Raw genomic sequence first — 23259 nt, 5'->3', positions numbered from 1 at the left:
AAGTAGCTGACCTCCACCAACAGCTTAGCCACTCTCCGTGTTTGTCTTGTTCTTAAAACTCTTCAACACTGCCGCTCTTAAAACTTCCGAGAAGTCAAGGAAGTATACGAGGGTTGTAAAAATAGGGCCCTGGGCTTGAGAGGAAGATGGTATTATGTAGGAAGCAAGATGAACAAGGGAGAATTCCAATGACTTCAGAGTGGATCGCCCACAGCCCTTGAAGCTGGGAGAAGAGTAGACCAGGGCACATGTGTGAGAGGTGATTTCTGCCCCTACCCCCGGTCCTCAGCCTCCTCAGAGCACTCTGCTAGCCTTTCTTACGCTCTGCTCCTCATACCTGGTTATTACAGCGGCCATCGTTGTATCTCATTATCTGCGACCTAAAGTGTCATTCAGCCAATGTGACACGTGCATCCTGATAGATAAACTAAGGGGGTACTAAGGTTCTGGAAGGGACTCTGTAGGTTGCAGAGTCCCACCGCTTGGTATACATTTGAGGCAACCGAGGTCTTGAAGGTCTAAGTGACTTTCTTGAGCAAAACATTCCCTCTTTTGCTTCTTCTGGAAGATGTTAATTAGCACCTTGGCTCTAGTGGAGAGATATTTTAAAGTCCATAGAGGATATTTGCCAGAAGTTATCCTTGGCCACCCTCATTTTAAACCACCTTGGCAGACTGCCTTTATTACACATCCAGTGTTTTGTTTTTTTTTTCTGACCGGGTACATTTAATTTTCTGAGCCTCCACGAGGTGTGCCAAAGTACAACAAAAATCTGTTTCTATTTTTCATTTCCATGATCAACTTTTACCTTGTGTGGCAGTGTTATGGGTTGAATTACTTTCTCTCCCTCCCTCTCTCTCTCTCTCTCTCTCTCTCTATATATATATATATATATATAGAGAGAGAGAGAGAGAGAGAGAGAGAGAGGGAGGGAGAGAAAGTCCCAGTACCTAACTCCCAGTACCTGTGAACATGACCTTACTTGGAAATAGGGGTCTTGCAGATTTAATCAAGTGAAGATGAGGTCATTAGGGAGGGTTCTAATCCGATGTGAGTGGTGTGATGAGAAGACGGCTGTGTGAAGACGCACATGAGATAGGCAGAGATTCAAGTGCTCCAGCTGGAAGCCAAAGAATGCCAAGGACTGGCGGCCCACAACCAGAAGCTGAGAGGAGGCAAGGAAGGATTGTTCTCAACAAGTTTCTCAAGGAGCATGGTCTCAAGGAGCGTCACAGGGTCTCACCGAGACCTGGATTTCCTACTTCTGGCATCCAGAACTGTGACATTACAAGTTTTTGTTGTTTCAAGCCACTTTGTTATGGCAGCCCGAGGAAACTGATACTTGCAATAATAAAGGCAAAGAGGAAGGGCAACTGGACGCTGAAGGAAAGAAAAAAGAGCTTTCTTGGGTTGGTTTACTAATGTCATTGGTATTAAGTAAAAGTGTTTTTCAGTTTATTTATTTTGAGAGAGAGAGATAGAGAGAGAGAGAGAGAGAGAGAGAGAATATGAATGGGGCAGGGGTGGAGACAGGGAGAGACAGAATCCCAAGCAGGCCCTGCGCTGTCAGCAGAGAGCCCGATGTGGGGCTCAAACTCATGAATCGTGAGATCATGACCTGAGCCAAGATCAAGAGTTGGCCACTTAACCAATGAGCCACCCAGGCACACTGGTATTAATTTTTTATTGAGGTGATCTGGAGAGGTTCCACATGACCCCTTGAAAAAAATTTGTGAGGGGACTCTGTCCACTGTTTTAAGCTATAGCATTACTTTGCTGTTTAAGTAAGTTTCCATCATAGAATAGTCAGCTGTTTTTCAGTGTTTTAGCTTAATAGTCTAGTTTGTTTTCCTTAGCCTGATGGCTTTGGTCTTTTTCTATTTTATTTATTTTGTGTTTTAATATTTTATTTTGTAGCATAATATAAATGCATGAATAGTAGTATGTATTTCCTCAATACATGGGGGAAAAGGCACTTAAAAATACAAATCATCCACAAAATATTTTTCAAATGATGATCCAAGCATTGATACATTCCAAGGCTCTGATTTACTCTCCATAAATAATACTAAAAATTAAATCAGGCTTTGCTTAAAATAATTTCAGTAGTTTCTTTTGCAGTGCTATTCTCTATTTACAAATAGCACAAATAGAAGTAAGGACTACTTATAATCATATTTTTCAAAACCAAAAACCATTTTTTAACATTTGATTTTAAGTAATCTCTACACCCAATACGAGCTTGAACTTGTAATCCCAAGATCAAGAGCCACATGCTTCACCGACTGAGCCGGACAGGTGTCCCCCCAAATCCATTTTTAAGGTCTTACAAATTATATGCATTTAGCATCCAAATTTAAAAACCTATATCAAGAACCTTCACATATCATCCAAATTTTAAGCATAGCCACTTTCTATAAGCTTCTCCAAGATCATCTGCTCTATTGTATTACTCAGCTATCTGAAAAATTCAAAGGTCTCATAAGAAAGAGTTGTCCTGCAGATTTAGTGGTTAAGAAAACACCCAAGAGTTGAGATACATAGATCTTTTCATTGACCAGAAATATTAATTCATTTCAGAAGCCATTCTGGATTGTTTCAAACTCTTCATCTTGGGGCTTGTGGTTCAGTTTATGATCTATGCAGCATATACATGGGTGCCCATGTCCTTGAAGGCACTGGGATACACAAGTCAGAACCCATGTCAAAATCACTAGGCCATTCAGGGCATCACACTGCTCCATTTGTAGGGTGTCTTTTGCCCCAGTTACTCTGGGGGTCCCACGATCTGATTCTAGGTGAGAATACAAGGAGCTGGACTACCAGAAGTGTAGTGTTGGAAACACTTACTTGAGTGTGGTGAGTTCTGTAAGGGATGGCTGAGTAGCCTTGAGATAGCTTTCTCTTCGCGCAGCAACTTTGGGAGAAGGCTTGGGACTTGTGTCAGAGTCACCACTGTCTTCATCTCCCATGGCCTTGATGTAGCTGCCGCTCCGCATTCTTCGGCACGGAATTTCGTCGTCTTTACCTCTAGGGGTGTACCCTGTCCATTCATCCTGTGGAACCTATTCAGATATAAAACAGAGAATTCATTTTTAATAAAATCCTACACTTTTCTTTCCTTTATTGATTTTTTGGTATGACCCTGAATGTGGGTGATAGAGATAAATTATCTAAAACTTCAGACAATTACTTTTCACTAATGGTGTCTTACTATAGTTGGTTTGAAAATATTTGAATACATGCAATTCCATGTCTCAATCTTTAAAACATCCTGTGTATTAGGAAAAACTAAAACCATGGCCTCTGATTTACTTCTCATTTTTCTCATGCTAATAAGAATAAGAATTCCAAGAAATAATTCCAATAAGAATGCTGTTGAAAAGGAAAATAGTTTTACTTGAAATTTTCAATTATTTGTTTTCATTTGTCACTTAAAATTTAAGAATCTTTCATTTTTATCTCCACCGTCCTCACACTGTCCGTCTCCACTGTCTTGCATCCAGTCTCTCTGCTTCCTAAACCATTGACTTTCCAAAAACCTATTCTTTCAGAACCCCTCTTAATTTGGGTTCAGCCTCCATAGATCTACTGAAAGCAGTCTTTAAAGGTTTCCAATGATCTCCTCATGAAAGCCAGTGACATTTTCTTAATTTAAATTATCCTTGGCCTCTGACTACACACACACACATGCACGCACGCACGCGCGCGCGAGCACCCCCAACCCTGAAGAGTTTCTGTACTTACCTGGTAGAGCTACTTATCTGAATTGTTCTTTTCCTCTTGCTTTCCTGCATCCTACTCTAAGTCCCCATTTGGGGGTACTACACAAGAGTATGTTCTCGGTACACTGCTCCTTTTTCTTTCTACAGTCATTGCCTTTGAATTCAGCAGAGCACTACACTATGTTATAGAAGGCTTCTTTATGACTTTGTCTTCAGTTCCACTTAGATTTTCCATTTCCACACGGGCTCAAACTAGGATCTCATTACTCCTCCACTTAGTAAAAGAAATGCATAATGACCACTCTTCTTATTCATTAAGAAGCAATAATCAGCCTTCAGTGTGTGGAATGGTACACAGGGCTTAATGAAAAGACACCAAAGAAGAAGGAGGCTGGTTTTTGCCCTTAACGCATTTATAACAGCGATGAGAAGACAGAGCATAAACACATTTGGGCATAGTTCCAAATCAACACACCAGCAAGTTTAAGGTATGGTGCCATAAATGGAATATGCACCAAAGAGAGACTGCAAGTAGGAGTTATCAGTAATAGTGACGGGGAAGGAGTAGCCAGGAAGGACTGGCCAAGTCTCAATGAGAAGGTAAACAGGCATTTAAGATTTTGATGCTATTTACGGATTATTCATCAATAATACAGTGTTTCATTATTAACATTTAACTATGCTATGCAATTTGCTTATAGGGTCTTATTTTAACAGCATAACAACTCTGTGCAAGTTTTCTTCTGTATTTCTCAGATGAGAAACAGGAGGTCAGAGGGCTTAAGGAATTTGCCAAAGAACACACAGCAGTGGCATTCAAAGCATTTTGGTTTGACTCCCAAGATCAGAATTTACTTAACCTAATTTTGTGATTAGTAATATATGAATTTTACATCTGAAGGGTTCGTAAAATTGTCCACGATGACACATACACATATTAGACACAGGTTTCTAAATGTTGTCTAAGTTCTAGGAAGTGAAAATACATGTTCCATTAAAAAGAGCACTATACTCTGCTCCTTAAATTATGACTTTACTTGCATAATTTGAAAGCTTATGTCTAGAAACATCAGACTGAAGAGATGCTGCTTCTTATGGACCCGAAACAGTGGTTTGTGAGTTCTAATTCAGAAAACTACCAGTGAAGTTAGGCTAAGCTTCATTATGCAGTTTGTTTATTTTAACAGATTTTTAAGTGACACTTCCTATGTGCAGGCACTGTTCTAAGTGCTTTGCAAATGCTCTCTCATTTGATCCACACAGCTGAAGGGTACTATTATTATTATCCCCAGTTTACAAATGAGGAAACTGAAGTTATGTAACTGGACCAAAGTCTCAGCTACAAAGGGGCAGAATTCCAACCTGGCAGCTCGTGAGGACTTGCTCTTGACCACTATTTAATGCTGTCTCTCTTTCTGGGCCATGATGTGTGGCATCTACGGAACCAAATAACTGTAGTCCCATGACACCTTCGTAATCCATTGCATCTGATTCATTTGCCATTTATTAATCATGCTAGTAACAATGTGGAGTTTTTGCTTTAGCTGAATAGCATCAAAATCACCATAGCAACAAGGAAGATTTCTCAGTGAAATTATAAACGTTTGGAACAGTCTTGTTTTCCTTCAATTGGCAGGTGACTCATTGTAAAGATATGATCATGTTCAGAACCTCACTATTGGCTTAGCGATTACATTTTATAAATTAAATTGGTACAGCTTAGGGTCATAGATGATGCACACAGCGTTTGCCATTTCTCAGCACTGATGCATAGCTCCTAAATAAGCACTGGTCTCTGGAATATGTCAGAGACCAAGGACAAATTTATATCCGGTCATATCACTTACGAAACAAAACATGGCAAATTGCTGTTTAGATGTTTTTTCCAAAGTTAGTTTATGGTAGAAACTTGGACTTATACGAGAAACAGGTTGCATCTGTTGCCAAGGGAACCAACTGGAAAGTATTTAATCTGAATACCTCTCAATGAAACAGTTTGCAAATGATAGCAGCTAAGAAGTTGTATGGAATGGAATTTAAAAATTAACACATTATTCATAGACCTAAGGGTGGCCGACAATAAGATTACCTATAAAATAATGCAGAAATCAGTTGTAGGAAAAGTGTAAAGAAACAGAAAATCAAGATCTTGGAGAAGGAAAATAATGGCACTGAAGTTGTTGTGATTGAGCCAGAATTTTTATTCTGACCCTTTCAACCTCTAAAGCAGAAGAGGAGACAATGGCATACCCCTCTGTAAGGGGCCCAAGTGGGAAATGTTACTCCCCACCTTTTTTTAATAAGAGAAAAGCATACTCATTTTATTATTTTTTTACATATACTTGGGAGCCTTCACAAGAGAATGAAGATCCAAAGAAGCAACTGGAGCAGGAAACTTTTATACCCTGTAGACAAAGAAATAATAAATCTGTGAAGAATTGATAAGACAAAGGGATTTGGGTGGGGGCAGTAAATGGTGAAGAAGTAACTAAGGAGATAAGGGTGAACCTAACAAGTTTGTGGAGTTTGTCTGGGCTGATAAGTCTGTCTCCATGTTGCTCCCTTTTGATTGGAAAGAGAGGAAGGAGAGTCATTGGCACAGCCACCGCTGTGATCTAGTCATAGGTTGATGTGTCTTTCTGCCTCAGTTGCACAGAAAGAAAAAAATGTAGGGAAATTCAAATTTACAACTGTCTGAGAAAGCCTTCAGTATTAATGGTCTTGGCAGTTTAAAGGAATAGAAGTCTTGGTAAGGAGAGGAAGCTGGAACAGACAGAAAGGCAGCCTGGGCACTTGAGGATAACAGGCCAGCCGGATGGCCCGCTTGTCTGCACCAACCCTGGGGGTGGTTGAACCCAACGGATGTTAAGGAAACAGTAACAAAATCCATATTGTGGTTGTTATGAGTTAGAGTAAAGAAATTATTTGCTTTTTAATGCTTATGCTTAAGCATTAAACTCCAATAGAGAGCTTTATTTTTGAGGAACCAAAACGAGGATTAGTGTGCATTTTTCTATTTCAAGAATAGCCGGTCTATAATTTAGACCACATGTCATAGCTCACAAGTATAGAAGACTTACTTCTGACCAAGGAATGACCATAACCAAGTGCTATCATCTTCTTTTTTTTTTTTTATTTTTTTTTTTAACGTTTATTTATTTTTGAGACAGAGACAGAGCATGAATGGGGGAGGGGCAGAGAGAGAGGGAGACACAGAATCGGAAGCAGGCTCCAGAGCCCGACGCGGGGCTCGAACTCGAGGACCGTGACATAGTGACCTGAGCTGAAGTCGGACGCTCAACCGACTGAGCCACCCAGGCGCCCCTATCATCTTCTAATTACAGGATGAGGATGTTTTCTTAAATGAAATAGTGTATGGGCACTGAATGATGGGTCATTCTAATTGTAGCTGTTCAGTTATGGAACAGGAGAAAATTAAACATGCTCTAATGGGGCATGCTTGCATTTTCTCCATCTCCTCCCCTGCCTCTCTCTTTGTCTCTCTCCCTTCTTCCTTTATATCTACAAGTATGTTTTGCCTGTTTCTTTTCCAACCATGGTCTGGGTGTGCCTGGAATATACAACAGTGAACAAAATAAATATTGATCTCACACTACGGAGCATACATTCTAGAAGCAGTGCAGGAATAAGATGGGGTAATGTAACCAAGTGGCTGGAGGGGGACTACTTTAACTCGTTCCTTGGAGAAGCCACTAGGAAAGCAGTAATATTCCAGAGGAGATCTGCTGACCAACGGAGCCAGCTTAGAGGAGAGCTGGGAAGGGCTTCCAGACAAAAGGTTCAGCCAGCATGGAGTCCCTAGAGTAAGAATAAGATTGGTGTGTAATTAAAGCCTAGGAACAAAAATGACAGTGTGACTGGAGAGTACCCAGCAAGAGGAAAGTGATACAAGGAAAGGCTAGGGGTGTGGGGCCAGATCATGTAGGGTCTTGTAAGACTGTCTCAAAACTCCCCTCCAGGCTGAACTCAGAAATTCTAAAGCTCCTTCCAACTGTTCCAGATTAAATTGATCTTTTTAATGAAATCTATAGCACATATCATATGCTATATAGCATAGATTTAATGAAATCTATGCATATAGCATATATATATATTTATATATATATATAAATATATATATAGCATATATATAGCATACATAAGGAGTCAGCAAACTATAGCTCACAGACTAAATCCAGCTTGCCATGTGTATTTACAAATAAAGTTTTATTGGCACACAACCATACCCATTCATTACACATTGGCCGTGGCTAATGTCAAGTTACAAGGGCTGAGTTGTATGGTTGTGTTGAAGGCTATATGGCCCCAAACCTGATTCACATCTTCCTTCTGCATACTTAATGTGCATAATCACACAATGGCACTTATATACACTATTTGTTTTATGTGTTTTTGTGCCATCTCTCCAACTACTAGGTAAGGCAACTGAAATGAGGTGAGCAGTATTGCTGGAGGGTCAGAGGTATGAGCTCTACATGTAGACTACCCAAGTTTGAGTTCCTGCTGTGTCAGTAACTAGGTACAGGCCTCAATTTTCTTGTCTGTTTCCTACCCATAGAGTTATGCCTGGATTAAATGAAGTAATGTGCCCAAGAGCATAGGGAGTGTTCAGCAAAGGTATTTTTGGGAAGCTCTGGACTATTGTTAGCACACACACACTCCCTCCCCACCCCCCCCAAGGGATGACATTGGCTTTCCAAGAAGACTCTGATGCCTGCTTCCAATTTTCTTTCTCAAGGGAGGGGCAGGAATAATTGAAATATATTAAGCGAAAACATAAAGTCCTAATATACTGTCTACTCCCATCAATTTTAAGTGAGAGTTCCCATCAGGAAATATTCCCAGCTCTCTGTCCTGGGGTCTCATCTCTATTCTGCAGGATTGAGAGGGAAGCCTGCAGCCTTTAGGCCACTGGAAGTTTGCCTGGCTTCCCAGTGATTGAATCCTAAATGCCTCTTTTTGGCTTACAAAGCAGAAATTTTAGAGAGGAAAAAAAAAAAAAACGGCCAAACAAACAAACAAACAAAGGAAACACCTCCCGAGGAACTATTTTTGTATTCAAAGTTTTGTTTTGTTTTAAAACTTTGACCCCAAACCTGTGCCTTCCAGATGTATGAGGGCTGTCAAGGCCAAGAGGTGGGGGTGAGGGGGCCTCTGGGCTGCATGAAGGTTCTGCTCTGTGCAGTGCTGAGTCACAGAGGTGGTGGTGGGGGGGTTGAAAGGGAAAAGGGGGGGCACACTTGTTACTGTTTACCTCGCTATTTCTAGGGCTTAGTACATTGCCAGAAAGACCAGAGGTTTCTGGGTAAACATGACACTAAATGAATGAATGAATTCCAACAACAGCTTTGTTTTCACTCACTGTGTGTGACCTTGGATAAGTCACTTCACTTCTTTGATTCAGATTTTCCATCTCTAAAATGGGGGTGATAATAGAGGTGTAATGAATAGAAATAATGTGTGTGAATATAGTTTGTGGACTATATCCATAAAAATCTTATAATTTTATATCTCATAAAAATCTGAGAAAAAGGTTAGAAAGCTGTCTCTTTATGGCTACTTTTAAAGTACGGCCAGCCATAAATATATTGGGGATTAAAAAGCAGTGGTATTTTAGCTGAGGATCTTTGGCTCATTAAAGTAGATAGATGTTCTACAGGGCACCTGGGTGTCTCAGTCAGTTGGGCATCCAACTTTGGCTTAGGTCATGACCTCACTGTCCATGGGTTCGAGCCCCATGTCAGGCTCTGTGCTGATAGCTCAGAGCCTGGAACTTACTTCAGAGTCTGTGTTTCCCTCTCTCTCTGCCCCTTCCCTGCTCATGCTCTGTCTCTCTCTGTCTCAAAAATAAATAAACATTAAAAAAACATTTTTTTAATGTAGATGTTCTAGTATAAGAATATACTATATATATATATATATATACATATATACTACATACTATATACTTTATAATATAATATACATATTATCCTATGTAAAAATATAAAAATTTCATACACAAAAATGTATTTATCTCTCTTTTAGGATCTTTAAAAGTAGACTGTCTTCTGGTGCTGCCATTTCCCCTCTCCTTTAGGTTTCCCCAAACTCAGTTAAAAGAGAATCACACTTGTTCTGGGAGATCTGTGAGGAAAAGCTGTGATGAACTAGGGGTCCTTAAAAAGTCTTTCCCATGAGGAACCTTGAAAAGTTATATGATCCAAGATAATACCTTCCGTTCTGAATGTCTCAAACATTTTGCTGATTTTGGGGGCTCATATCTCCACTTGGTTAATGAAGTTTCCATTTTGAAAAGACAAAGTACACTTACTTCCTTCAGCTTTCCTCTAATATCCAAATGCCACGTTGTCCTGAATCTAAGATATCATTGCAAAACCCTCGGTGTTTTTTTGTGCCACTAAGAAAGAAATAAATGCCACCAACTAAACTCTGACTCTTCCTAGATGATATGATTCATTCCAGTATCAAAGATGCCAAAGCATGAAAAATTTATCTTAGAATCAAATGCCTTTTAAAGAGTATGTGCAAAAATAAAAACAAGACATGGATGTATTCTGGGATACTGGTTATAGAACTTAATGCTCATATTTAATAGAGACCAAATTGATAATAATAATTAGCATTCATCCGTGCCATGCTTTTGCAAACAAACAGAAGCTCACATGTCTCGTGATCCTTACAACTACCTTGAAGGATAAGAAGAAGTATTCTAATCTTAGCTTGTCAAAAAAAGAAATTGAAGTCCAGAGAGGTTAGTAGTTAGTATAGGTTGATACTATACCCAAGATGGGGTCTACTGTCACAGTCCAGGGATTTACCACCCTCCCCTCCCCCCGCACCCCCCCTCACCCTGCCCCCCCCACCGCTGCTCTCCATATTCAGATCTTGGCTGTCTTTTGAATAACAATTGTTATTTTATGGTAATCTAAAGAATACATATTTCAGGTAAGAAAAAACCCTCCATATAGTTTTAAGTTCTGTCCAGAGGAAAAAAAGTTAATAAAACAAATGAAAGACTACAAGCCTTTAAGTATAATTTATGAGAAATACTATTTCAGACAAGAGAAGGCTTACTTTTAAAAGGCTCTTCCAAAGGACCTGTGGTTTCAGTCCCCCACTTTTGCTGGGCTGCAGTCAGTACAGTGTAACTACATGTAGATAGAGTCGGACATTTTGTGCCAGTGATGGTCTGAGAGATGGTGGCTGGAAGATGAAGCCATGTGTGGGTGACTCCTGGAGAGCGGATTATCTCAAGATGGAAGGTTGGATGGTGAGGTTTGGAGGAATGAAAATGTGTGAGATTTTGGGAAATCTGAGAGCCACAAAAGGAATGCAGACCCTTAGAAAGCTGGGACAGCAGGAATGGAGCATATGTCCTGAAATATACCAGGGTAGGCCAGTGCAATTCTGTGAGCAGGTCGGGATGGCAGACATTTGGGAGGAAAACTCAAGAATCTAAGGCTGAGGTGGGACTGAAATCAAAGTTCTATTTTGTCAGGAACCAAGGAAGCTAGGAGAAATAAGTTAGGCATTTTATTGGTGGGATAGAAATAAGGGCAATATGGCAAGTTGGAGCAGCGGTTAAAATGGTGGACATCGATACTCGGTTGATATTCGCAAGGCTACCCTTGCATCTGTCGATCCCTTCAGCAATGGAGTATCTCTATTAGAGGAACCAGGTAAATGAGGGCGCTGGGCTATGGCTGAGGGGGTCAACCTACTTGGTCTTACCTGAGCTCATGAAGAAGGATAAATATGGGAGGAAAAACCGTATTTATGAAAGGAGAGCTAGGGATTTGATATATATGGAGTAATCTGACATTTGTGGAATAATCGCAGAGGGCTGGAAGATATACCTTACTTAAATGCTTCCAGCAGTCCTGTGAAACAGGCATTGCTATGTCCATTTTACTGCCACAAAACTTAGATTCCAAAAGTGGAAATGACTCGCTCAAGGTCATCATAATGAGTAGGAGTCTGGATTTGTCTGACATCACAGCTCTAACATCACCCTGCCTCTGATGAATGTATGCTGATTGAGTCACTGAACAAATAAACGAAAAAAAAAATGGGGCTTATGCTCCCACTCAACTGTATTTTTAAAATAAACATAAAATGTAACCGCTGAAATAAGCATAAATATCATCTTGTCATTAACTTGCTAGCACCAATGAGGAGGGCTTAAAGTAATAGACACCTAAGTAGGAAGTAAAACAGCATTTGCTGCCTGGCTGTTTCATGGTGCCCTGACCAACTGCCGTTATCAGCACTTAAACACAAATGGACAGCTTTGCGGGGAGTAGAAAACTTGAAGGACAACGACACCTTTCGCGGATGGCTTTGGGGGCCTGGATGCACCCCAGTGAGAAGGAGGCTTCACCCTGGATTTCAAGTGCCTGCCTACAACTTGTTACAGAAATGGCGTGCAGGTATCGGCCTTCTAAGCACTTTTAGTGAGCTCTCAGATTCCCTACTCACTCGGGTCCTTTGCATCTTCTTTACAGCTGGGAGAACGGCTTTTCTGCTCCACACAGCTTTCAACTTGACAAATGCGACTTGGCATAAATGTCCCTGTAGCCTTTTGAGCTTGCTCTTCTCATAGCAAAAAGCAGAAAAAAAGAGCAAGGATAGGAAAATTACAATTACGCGACGTGCAGATCCCAAGGCCTGACTGGTGTTTCCCAATCAGACTTCTCTGGCAACCGCCCTTTCCAACTCCCCATGAAACCCAAAGCGGGTGTAAACCTTCATTTGCTTCAGACTGCTTAAAAATTACCTTTTAAGGACAGGAGTAAATACCTACCTCTTTTGAAATAAGGCTTATTAGACCCTTTGCTACATCACCCTCCAACTACAAACTATTAAACACCCTCAAGTAGAACTTTGTAAACAGTACTAGGCCATGGTGATTCGCTCACTGTGCCCCTATGGAATTATCCTCACCCACCAACATTTACAGGAATCTACAGGGTACTTAGCACAATAGTAGGTGCCGGGTAAATACACCAAAAGCATTTTATAAAACACAGTCTCTGGTCTCAACGGGATTTACAAATTTTAAGTGGATGGGGCAAATCTGGGGGATAAGTGAAGGAAACGGAAAAATAGCTTTAGAGCAAGTCAAGCTGAGTGGAGTATTTCAGTACGTTTGAATGACCTACTGGGTTTGCGCTTTGTTCTTAAAAATCTTCTTCCCCGGTGGTAAAACTGTTCCTTAGGAGTTGAACGTACATGTGTGTGAAGTGCATGGATGCCATTGAGAAAAGGCATCGTGGGAGAAATGTGAGGGGCGAGGTCCGTGACCCCTCAAAGGAGAGGAGGGATCCTGGCGACCGGTGGAAAATGTTACTGAGGTGATAGCTGACATCAGAGGGGCTGCTATCTACGATTCCACATCAAGAAGTAGTAGCTAAGATACCACATTCTGATGTAATTTCAGGCCAGGGGAGGAAACTTAATTTTCTTCATCGTCCCCCCTGTATTTTGATGGTGGTGGACATCTGTGGGGTTTGCTGCCCTGGTTCTACTTCTGGTTCTTGTAGTTACAACCCCATGATTCTGCTCTGGAGAACCCTTCCTCCCCAGAAGGAACTGCACTTGAGGATTGGCTAAACCAATTAGCATATCACATTCCCTGCTTGGCTTGAGGCTGAGAGCCGTGATCTAAGCCTATTCGGTGAGCAAGCGCTCGACCATTGCTTGGCATGCTCGGTCAAAGATATTTCCTCTCTCATTCAGTACATCCACAGTGAAGTAGCTAGCCTTAGGGCCTGCTAGTGGCCACTGTATAATCCCAACACGCAAATATTACCTCATACAATACAAAACCCTCTGTTGTTATTAATCCCATTGCAAAGATGAGAAAATTGAGACTTGGTGCTATTAAATAACTTACACTAAATTTTACAGCTGGTAAGGCACACTAGAATTGGAGGGCAGGTTTGTTTCAAATTTCTATGTTCTTCTCATCATATCATTTTGCTGTCTGTAAGTTTCAAAACAGCAATTTTCCGTTAAACATAAAACTCAAGCATTAAGCTACTGGGGGCTATAACGCTGTAACATTTTAAAAACCGTAACAAGTAGAGAGGGGTAGATGCTTGAAAGAACCAAAAGACTTGAAAAAATCATGTCCACAGAACACCTGTCATCCAGCAGTTATAGCTGGCTACTAGTTTTCGTGAAATAAAAGCAAGAAAACAAGCATCCTCAAAGAGAGCAAGATTAAAAACAACAGAGGTTTACGTCTCTGGTAAGTATCTCACATTTATTTCCGTTGAGTTATAGGAGATGAGCTAGTTTGGAGCCCTTTCTTATTTATTTATTTATTTATTTATTTATTTATTTATTTATTTATTTTTTTAACGTTTATTTATTTTTGAGACAGAGAGAGACAGAGCTTGAACAGGGGAGGGTCAGAGAGAGAGGGAGACACAGAATCGGAAATAGGCTCCAGGCTCTGAGCTGTCAGCACAGAGCCTGACGGGGGGCTCGAACTCACGGACCGTGAGATCATGACCTGAGCCGAAGTCGGACGCTTAACCGACTGAGCAACCCAGGCGCCCTGGAGCCCTTTCTTATTTTTTAATGCAACTGCTCATTTCTCACATGTCTTTCAGGCATATTGGAGGCATATCTGATGGTTTGCAATGGCTAGATGAGCCATCATATTTTCCCATTAGTGGTGTAGTCATACATGATGACATCTGCCCACTACATCCCCTATGGTTGTAGCTATAATTCCAAAACTTGAATTCCCTGAGGCAAATTAGAATTCTGTGCCTGGTGCTCAAAAGCAGAGATGTGGGTAGAAGGTTGGTGATCTTCCTCTTGAGGTAGATAGAAGCCCAAATGTAGTTCATTAGAACTGAACTTCAGTGTTGGGTAAAATCTTCTATGTGTCTCAGCAGTTCTGAGCCCCCACTGCTTGTCAATGTTTATGACTATGGATCTTTTTTCCTTAGAACTTCAAGTCTGATAATCTTGGAATAGCCAGTTTGCAGTCCACAAAATATCAAGTCAAGCATCTCCAGTATTAATACTTAATTCAAAATTACAAATTTTTGCAGTAGATTTCAGCAAATATTTTCCTTTAGTTTACCATTAAGTCTGGGATACTAAGTTTTCTCAAATGAGCTCATAGATTATTACCCTTGCGAACCATTAACTTAGCTGTTTGGCGTATAGTAGAAAAAAAAACCAATAGATTAGAGAAGAGAAAAAGTTCAAAATATCCTTCTTTTAAAAAATCACTATCATCTGATTACTAGTGCACCTTGGTGCTGTTTGGTCTTTGTATTCCAAGTTACATTCATGACACCTAAAAGTATACTGTATTCAGGGGCACCTGGGTGGTTCAGTGGGTTAAGCGTCTGACTCTTGATCTCAGCTCAGGTCATGATCTCACTGTTCATGGGTTCAAGCCCTGCCTCTGGCTCTGTACTGATAGTGTGGAGCTGCTTGGGATTCTCCTCTTCCTGTCTCTCTGCCCTTCCCCTGTTCCTGCTCTCTCTCAAAATAAATAAATAAACTTAAAAAAAAAAGTATACTGTATTCAAATGGACCAAAATAGAATCTTTCCTTCATGAACACCATTCATTCTAATTCAATGAAATATCCTCTTTCAAATTATGTGAATGTAGTTGTTGATATCTAGAAAGACTGGAATAGTATTTGGGGTGTCTTTAGGCACATGTGTAATACAGCATTCCATTTAATAATCCATTTAATATTTATAAAATTAATATTTATAAAATTAATATCCATTTAATTCCATTTAAATCCATTTAATAATCTCATATGGGGAAATTGCCTTTTGGAGATTTGTACTTTTAAGGCTATACTTCAACCCACTTCCTCTAGGCAACATGATACAGAACTAACAGAACTTGTCATATGAGCATGTACATAGATGAGTATCACACATTCAGTAGCTATCTGAACCAGTATTTCGAAACTAGCTCAGGCTCCATCGAAAGGAAATGTCCCAACGGGAGTATTCATTGTAGAGTTTGAGGTGAGGTTTCTTAGACCAAACTTTATTATGGTATTACCTTCTTCGACTTGGTGGTTAAGCTGGAGTTAAAGGTGTCATTGCTCTTGTGACTTTTTCAAATACTTTAAAGCCATTGTTCATTTATCCAGTGCACATTTATTGAGCCTATTACTGTGACGTAGGCACTGCTTTAGGTACTGGGGGTACAGCAATGTAGAATGGGGAGGGAGGAAGATAGGCATGAATACAGTGAATAAAATGTATGTTAGATAGTGAGCTTTGGCATAGAGGAAAGGAAAGCAGGAGAGGGGAGCAGAGTGTGCATGTGGAGGAGGGATAGTCGTGCCATTTGCCATGCTGCAGAGCATGGTCCCTGGAGGCCTCCCTGAGAAGGTGACCTTGAGTAAGGGTTGAATGGGGAGAAAGTCAGCTTGCAGATCTGTAGGGTGAGTGCTCAGAGCAGAAAGAAGAGTGAGAAGGTCCCGCTGGGGAGGTCTGCCTGCCATGCTGCCTTGAGGAGGCTGGTGGGGAAGTGGAGTGAGAGGAGACAGGAAGTGAGAACAAGAGGGGTGATGGGTGGGCATGGGGTCCAGATCACTGGGCTTCACAGGCCATTGTAAGCACTGTGGCATTTACTCCTTGAGATGGGAAGAGATTGGAGGTTCTGATGAGAGATACCAGAAGTCCTGGTTTAAAAGGATCACTTGGTGGGGCACCAAGTGGTGCCCCTGACTCAGTTGGTACAGCATGGGACTCTTGATCTCTGGATCATGAGTTCAAGCTCCACATTGGGCATGGAGCCTACTTAAAAAAGATAAATAAATAAAGGGATCATTCGACTTGCTGAGTTGAGGTTGCTAGAGGGGATAAGGTAGACTCCAGGGAAGAATCTGGAGGCTCATGCACTAAACCAGATGAGAGTTGAAGGTGAGAAATAGTGGTAGCCGAGGAGGTGAGGAGAAGATAGAACCCAGAGGCTTCTCAATGATGATTTGGACGTGGAAATTGAGAGAAACAGGAGAGTCAAAAACAATGCCAGGATTTTTGGCCTAACCAGCTGGAAAAATTGAATTCCCATTAGCTGTGATGAGAAAAACCTAAGGGAGGTGCGCACTTGGGTGACAAAGATTAGGAGCTTACTGTGGGACATATTCTGTGTGAGATGCCCATGAGACCTCCAAGTAGAGAGGTTGAATAGGGCCCTGGATGTGCAAGTCTGGGAGTTCAGGCCATCTGGGCCGCAAAAACAAATGTGGGCACTCACATGGTATTTAAAGCTCAGATAATGACTGAGTGACCTAAGAAATTAGTGTTGTTAGTAGAGAAAAGTGGTCCAAGAGCTGTGCCCACCTGGCATGGACCCAACCACAGGAGATGGAGAGCTAAGGAGGAATAGGCAAGGGAGTATGACAAAGATCAGCGAGGTATGTTGTCCTGGAAGCCAAGTGAGGAATTTTTCAAGGAGGAAGAAGTAATGAGCTGTCACGGTGAGTTTTGCCTGGCCTAAATCTCATAGGAACACTAAATCAGCAACATTCATTGTACCCCTTAGTCATCGGCTGCTTTAGACGAAGGGTTCTGCTGTTCATTAATTACCTTTGTCTTCCCCCAAAGATGCAAGCTTCTTGAGAGCAAAGCTTATGTTTTCTTCTCTCTCTCTCTCTCTCTCTCTCTCTCTCTCTCTCTCTCTCGGTAGCTTTTAAATGGTTTTTGACTACCTTTCATGGTAAGAAATACATCTGTCTTTAGAAACCAGTATATGCACATATACAACTAAAAGAAAGAAAGACTTAACCTCTCTGCGTGCCATGTACTCTATCTTCTTTCCTATTCTCTTCTATTGTATTCTATTTAATTAAAAATAATGCTGTTTGTGACCCACTGAATTGATTTCACTAGCCACTAATTGGTTGCTTTCATTGGCGTGAAAAGCACTGTTTTTAGAACGTCCGGCACAGAACAACTGCCACGTTCATTATTAATCATAGGGCAATGTGATTCATCTTGGTTTCTCCCAAAGTGCCTCCTATGAAGTAAATGTTTAATATGCGTTTGTTGAATGGACAGCTTTGAGATCCTAAAGTAATACGTCTAGAGTTGAGCTCTCTGACTCTTAGTTATCTTTACTTTCACTGACTGAAAATTTGTAGAAGAATCTTTCTTAAAAGCTCTCTAACTTCAGAATGAGGATGATGGGAGCGTCCTTTTTTTGACTGGGTCCCTGTGTAGCCGAGAGTCAGAGAGTGCACTGGCTAGGGTCAGGGGTGCCTAAGTAGATGGAAAGAGTCCATCAGATAGATCAGGACCACCTCTGCAAAGCCAGATCAAGGCAGCCTGATGGTTGAAATGCTTTGCATGCTGTTGATGTATCAGCCTCCGAGGGCCAGGAGCGGTGGGGTTCAAAACATTTTTAAAAGCTAAAATAAATAAATACATTTAAAAAAGGCTTCCATTCACCTTAGAACAATCCTGTCTTTTTAATCTAATTTATAAGATATTTGATGTCAGTATGACACATCTCTCATTTAGGTAATGTTTAAAGCCTTCCACATACAAAAGTGGCACAGAAAAAAATGGAATATTTTCCTACCAGGTAATTCTTACCCAGGTAGTTATTCTCTTACAGGGGAGGAACATGGTGCAATGAATATAGTATAGAGTTTGGGATCAGGCAAACCTGGATTCAAATTTGACTGCTACTTCCCAGACATGTGATTTCAGTCCAATGAACATAACATCTTTTTTTTTTTTTTAATGTTTATTCATTTTTTGAGAGAGAGACACACAGAGAGTAAGTGGGGGAGGGGCAGAGAGAGAGAGGGAGAGAGGCAGACACAGAATCTGAAACAGGCTCCAGGCTCTGAGCAGCCAGCACAGAGCCCGACGCGGGGCTCGAACTCACGGACCACAAGATCATGACCTGAGCCGAAGTCGGACACCCAACCGACTGAGCCACCCAGGCGCCCCAGAACATAACATCTTTTAACAGCCTATTTAATTCATAACAGAGATGAATTGCAATAGAATATGTAATGGTTTCAAGGCCTTTTCAGCCTAGGGGTGGGAAGGGGCTTCGGATGGGGAAGAGAGTGCACTTGGGAAAATCTCCGGGGTCGGCCCAGAGGCTGGCATGTAAGGGACGGTGGGTCAACCACAAGGTTCTCAGAGCAGAACAGAAAAAAAACAGAGGTTTGTTTTGAGGAATTCGCTCACGTGGTTGTAGGGGGGCAACAGGTGTGAAATCCTTAGGGCAGGCTGGGGGGCTGCAAAGTCAGGCAGCAGCTGAGCCTTGAGGCAGAATTTCTTGTGCTCAGGGAAGCGTCAGCTTTGTTCTTAGGCCTTTGAACTAACTGATTGGAGGAAGCCCACCCACATCATCAGGGGTAATCTTTCCTTAGAGCCAACTGATGGTACATGTTAGTCGTATCTACAAAATTCCTTCATAGTGACATCTAGGTTAATGTTTGATGAAATAGTTGAGCACTCTGGCCTGGCCAGGTGGCCACACAGAACTAACCGTCACAGTTGGGGCCTCAAGTGGCAGCCTCTGGGGTGGTGGGCGCAGGACCCCAGAGGCAAAAAGGGTCAGTCACCGCAGTGCTCATTGTTATATAGATTCTCTTCGGTTATGAGCCGTGTGTACTCCGTGCATTCTTCTAAGGAGTCGGTTTGGGTCAAAGACCTAAGTGTAAACACCAGCTCCCTGATGAGCTGTTCAGAAGGTCCTCAAAGGCCATCCAAGGAGAGTGAAACTCTGCTCTGCCAGCTTCGCATCCAGTGCCCAGCAGAGCACTGGACACATGAATTTAATTGACAGGCTTTTAAGAGCAGGGAAGCCGTTTACAAAACGTTTGATTCTTGCTGGCAAGCGAACGGGAAAATCTAGTCACCTGAAACGTCACTCCGCAAGAAATAAATCACAGCTTCAGATCTTTTATTTAAACCCTCTACATTCTAAAAGGCCAGGAATTCCGCCATGACCTGTCTTAGTCAAACAGTTATATAGCTAACCTAAAAAAAAAAAAAATTACTGTAACAACCTGCACATACTACTAATGTAGAACTATCACAATATTTTAGGACCATTTATTGACAAAGCTGTCTCACCCACCAATCTGCAATCAACTTGAGAGGAGGGATGATATTCATCTGGCAGAAACTATGTCTTATTCATGTCTCCGTACCCAGTTCCAAGCGGATATAGGAGATAAGATATAAGAAATAATCCAAATAAGATATAGGAAAACAAGATAAAATAAAAGTGCTCTGAAATCTTTTGTTATATTACCTGAGTTATACCTGATTTATTCATTGGTTAAGAGGTAAGTGTGGGGGTCTTTAGTCTTGGATTTTATTCCACCAATGGTGGGGAAGAAACATGACATCCAACGTGGGCAAGTAAGAGGGACCTTAACGTAACATGTCAGAAGGGGTCCTGTCCATGAAGAAGCTGATGGGGGTGGGTATAGTATCTGTAGTAGATTTGGCAGGGGGTGGACATATGACCAGCCTCCAGAGGAGAGGCCTTGGTGGCCTCCAGGGAGCTGAAGTTGGATTTTTTCTGTGAAGGTCTCCAGGGAACCACAACCACATTCCACAGCAGGGTCAGTGGAATGCCACTAGGCCCACACAGCCCCATCACCAGATCGTGGCAGGACCAGAGAAGCAGAATCTAAAATTGCCATCTTACCCAGTATATTCGAAAACACACTCCATGGATCACTCATCCACAGATGTGCCTCATGGAAGAAGGTTTCAAGATAGAAGGGTTTCAGGACATGCTCTATCCTATATCGTTCTCTTAGAGAGTTGTTGTCCATATCAGCATCGTAAAGATTACAGGATGTCTGCCAATAAGGAAACCTGAGCGTAACACTCAGTTTTTCCAATTCTATTCCTCTTCTTTAGACGGGCACCTATTCAAATCATGTTTTGATAAATATCATCATTAACACACAAAGAAACTGACACCTAGAATGTAAACTACAGTTTATATGGCTACTAAGTGGCAGAATTGAGCTAGAATTCAGCTCTCTTCTCTCTCGGACCTGTGTTTCAGCTCCATTATATTGCAACTATTTATCCATCCGTTGGACTCAACAAAATGAAAGATGGTTAATCTGCATGAGGGCTTTTCACGATTGGTAACACTATCTTGATCTCCCTATCTGGATATGCAGAGGACAAATGGAGGGTGGCCTTTATGTGTAGAAGGGAAGAACCATAACAAAACCGTCTCTGGGAGCTCCCTCTTTGTGTCAAGCCTATGTCATTACTTGTTTGACTCCAGGAATCTGTGCAAATGAAAGACCGTAATAGAGCAATGAAGGTGGCATCGATCTCTAAAGATAGGTATGTGTCACATGGCTTGCATTTCATATCATAAACCCAGATCATGCCAACCTTTCTCAGAAAAAACTGTAATGAGGTAAGAATGTCTTAGTCAAGAGAGTAAATGATCATCTTTGGATGTAAAAGAATCTTTGCGAAATGGCACGCACACCCCCTTATTCCCTCTATTGCCAAATATTGACGGGAACTCCGTCTTCAGTATTTCCTCTCTCACACGCACATGAACACATACGCATATTTCAAATTCAAGGGTGCCGTTTTTCCTGTAACAGGAGTTGTGAATTACCTATAGACATTAATACCACAGATAAATTTACTTTGAGAAAGGTTGTTTGGGGTCTTTTTTTTTTTTTTCTTCCTCTACCTTTCCGGTTATAAGTCAAACTGACCTGATTCAGTTTCTTCAACTATTCATGCTTCCCCTAGTAACAATGCATATGGATTGCTCAATTCATACACAATTCATACACTCCTCACTACAGCTGGATGAGTGGGCACTTAGCCTCCCACTCAAGTTTTCAATTGTTTGTGCAGAGTAAAAATTTTGAATTAATAGAAGAGCATTAAATTAAGCTCCATTTATGATATCCCATTTGACAAAAAGGAATTATTTTTGTTTTCCCTGAGACAGATTTGGATAACAGCCAGAAAATGAAACAAAACAAAACAAAACAAACCGTTTTGTGTCAGAAGTCCACAGAGAACTTTTTTTCCTAGGAGGACATAGTTCTTAGAAAAAAAAATTTAAGTGGCTTCCTAGTTTCTACCCAAACTGGTCTAATGTCTTTGATGTCACTGGAAGTCTGAAACATAGAGAATACTTTCTGCGGGTGGGTAGGATATCGTGGAATAGGAGGCAGGAAATGGGGGACCCTCCCCTCCAACCACTGAGGTAGAGGGGGTGAGGCTACTTTCTCCCTGGTGCACCCACTATCTGGCAATTGGCGTTCCTTCTCTTCTTGTCTGAGGCACTCCTAGATGTAAATTTTGACCTGATTTCAATTGTAATAAATATATGGGGCATAAAGACAATAGAAACTCAGGGATAGGTGTTTGAATGAGAATCATAGAAATAGAAATTGATTTTTTTTGCCCAATTTTGTAGAAAGCATAATTTTCTACGAATGGAGAAATATATTTATTTGTTTTGTTTGATTTACAAAGACATCTTTCCTTTGTTCTTATGCTACACAGAAACCAAAAGGAGACATAAAAATTGTGTCCGGAAGGTATTTGGTTATCGTGAAATATTTAAATCAGAAGTTTCTAGCACATATGATCAATAAAAGTGGAGAGAAACTGGCTCATTTGACCTAATTCCCCTTCAGAGCGTTATCATAGGCTGGTTCAGAAGGATTCACTTCAGATAAATTTTAACATCTTTATTAAGTTACTTGAGGAGGTAGATTTACAAAGGTAGAGTCCCTAAGTATAAAAATTCTATTCCTGCATTAATTTAATTAACAATGAAAAAGTCACAATCCATTCCTGGAGAAGTTGATAATATGAAGAAAGAATTGACTGAAAGACTGAATGAATAAAAATAACATCTGCAATTTACTCAACTGATAAATTAGCATCAAGATTTATTTACTGGGTGACTTATTACAGCACTGTTTGTAAAAGCCACAAACGTGATAGTGACTAATGGTGCTCAATATGTATTGTTAATATTCTAGTTCCTCAAATGTTAAAATATAGTAGAATGTTTTTTTCATGAAGCAGGGATTTTGTCTTATTCAATTTTGTATGCTTAGTGTCTGAAAGTATGCCTGACACATGGTAGATGAGCATTAAACATTTGCTAAAGGAATGAATACTCCCATATAATGAAGAATTTTACAGTTATTAAGAAGAATGGGGTACCTAAAGGGTATAAAAGTACATATTTGAAGGGGTACATGCACTCCAATGTTTCTAGCAGCATTATTAACAACAGCCAAACTATGGAGAGAACCCAAATGGCCATTGACTAATGAATGGATAAAGAAGATGTGATATATATAGATCGATCTATCTATCTATATGTATAGATATATCTATCTATATGTATAGATAGATACATGTATATCTATCTATACATATAGATAGATATGTATACATGTATATATATGTATGTATACACATATAGATAGATATATACATAGATATAGATATCTATAT

General features: G+C 40.8%; 1 protein-coding gene across 18 annotated transcripts in view; it reads right to left on the bottom strand.

Annotated features, from left to right (window-relative positions):
• Window positions 1-23259, bottom strand: part of DLGAP1 (DLG associated protein 1) — an 885205-nt gene that overhangs the window by 260360 nt on the left and 601586 nt on the right. For 14 of the 18 annotated variants that reach the window (XM_027068585.2, XM_053206118.1, XM_027068580.2 and 11 more), the window contains one exon: window positions 2851-3065. In XM_027068585.2, coding sequence (XP_026924386.1) covers window positions 2851-3065 — 215 coding nt within the window. Of the gene's footprint in view, window positions 1-2850; window positions 3066-12227; window positions 12342-23259 lie in introns of all 18 variants that reach the window. The other 4 variants (XM_053206126.1, XM_053206124.1, XM_053206127.1 and 1 more) reach the window with 1 other exon arrangement.

This window comes from Acinonyx jubatus, chromosome D3 (genome assembly GCF_027475565.1).
Source record: "Acinonyx jubatus isolate Ajub_Pintada_27869175 chromosome D3, VMU_Ajub_asm_v1.0, whole genome shotgun sequence".
NCBI lineage: Eukaryota > Metazoa > Chordata > Mammalia > Carnivora > Felidae > Acinonyx > Acinonyx jubatus.
This window is presented reverse-complemented; position numbering and strand designations above follow the sequence as displayed.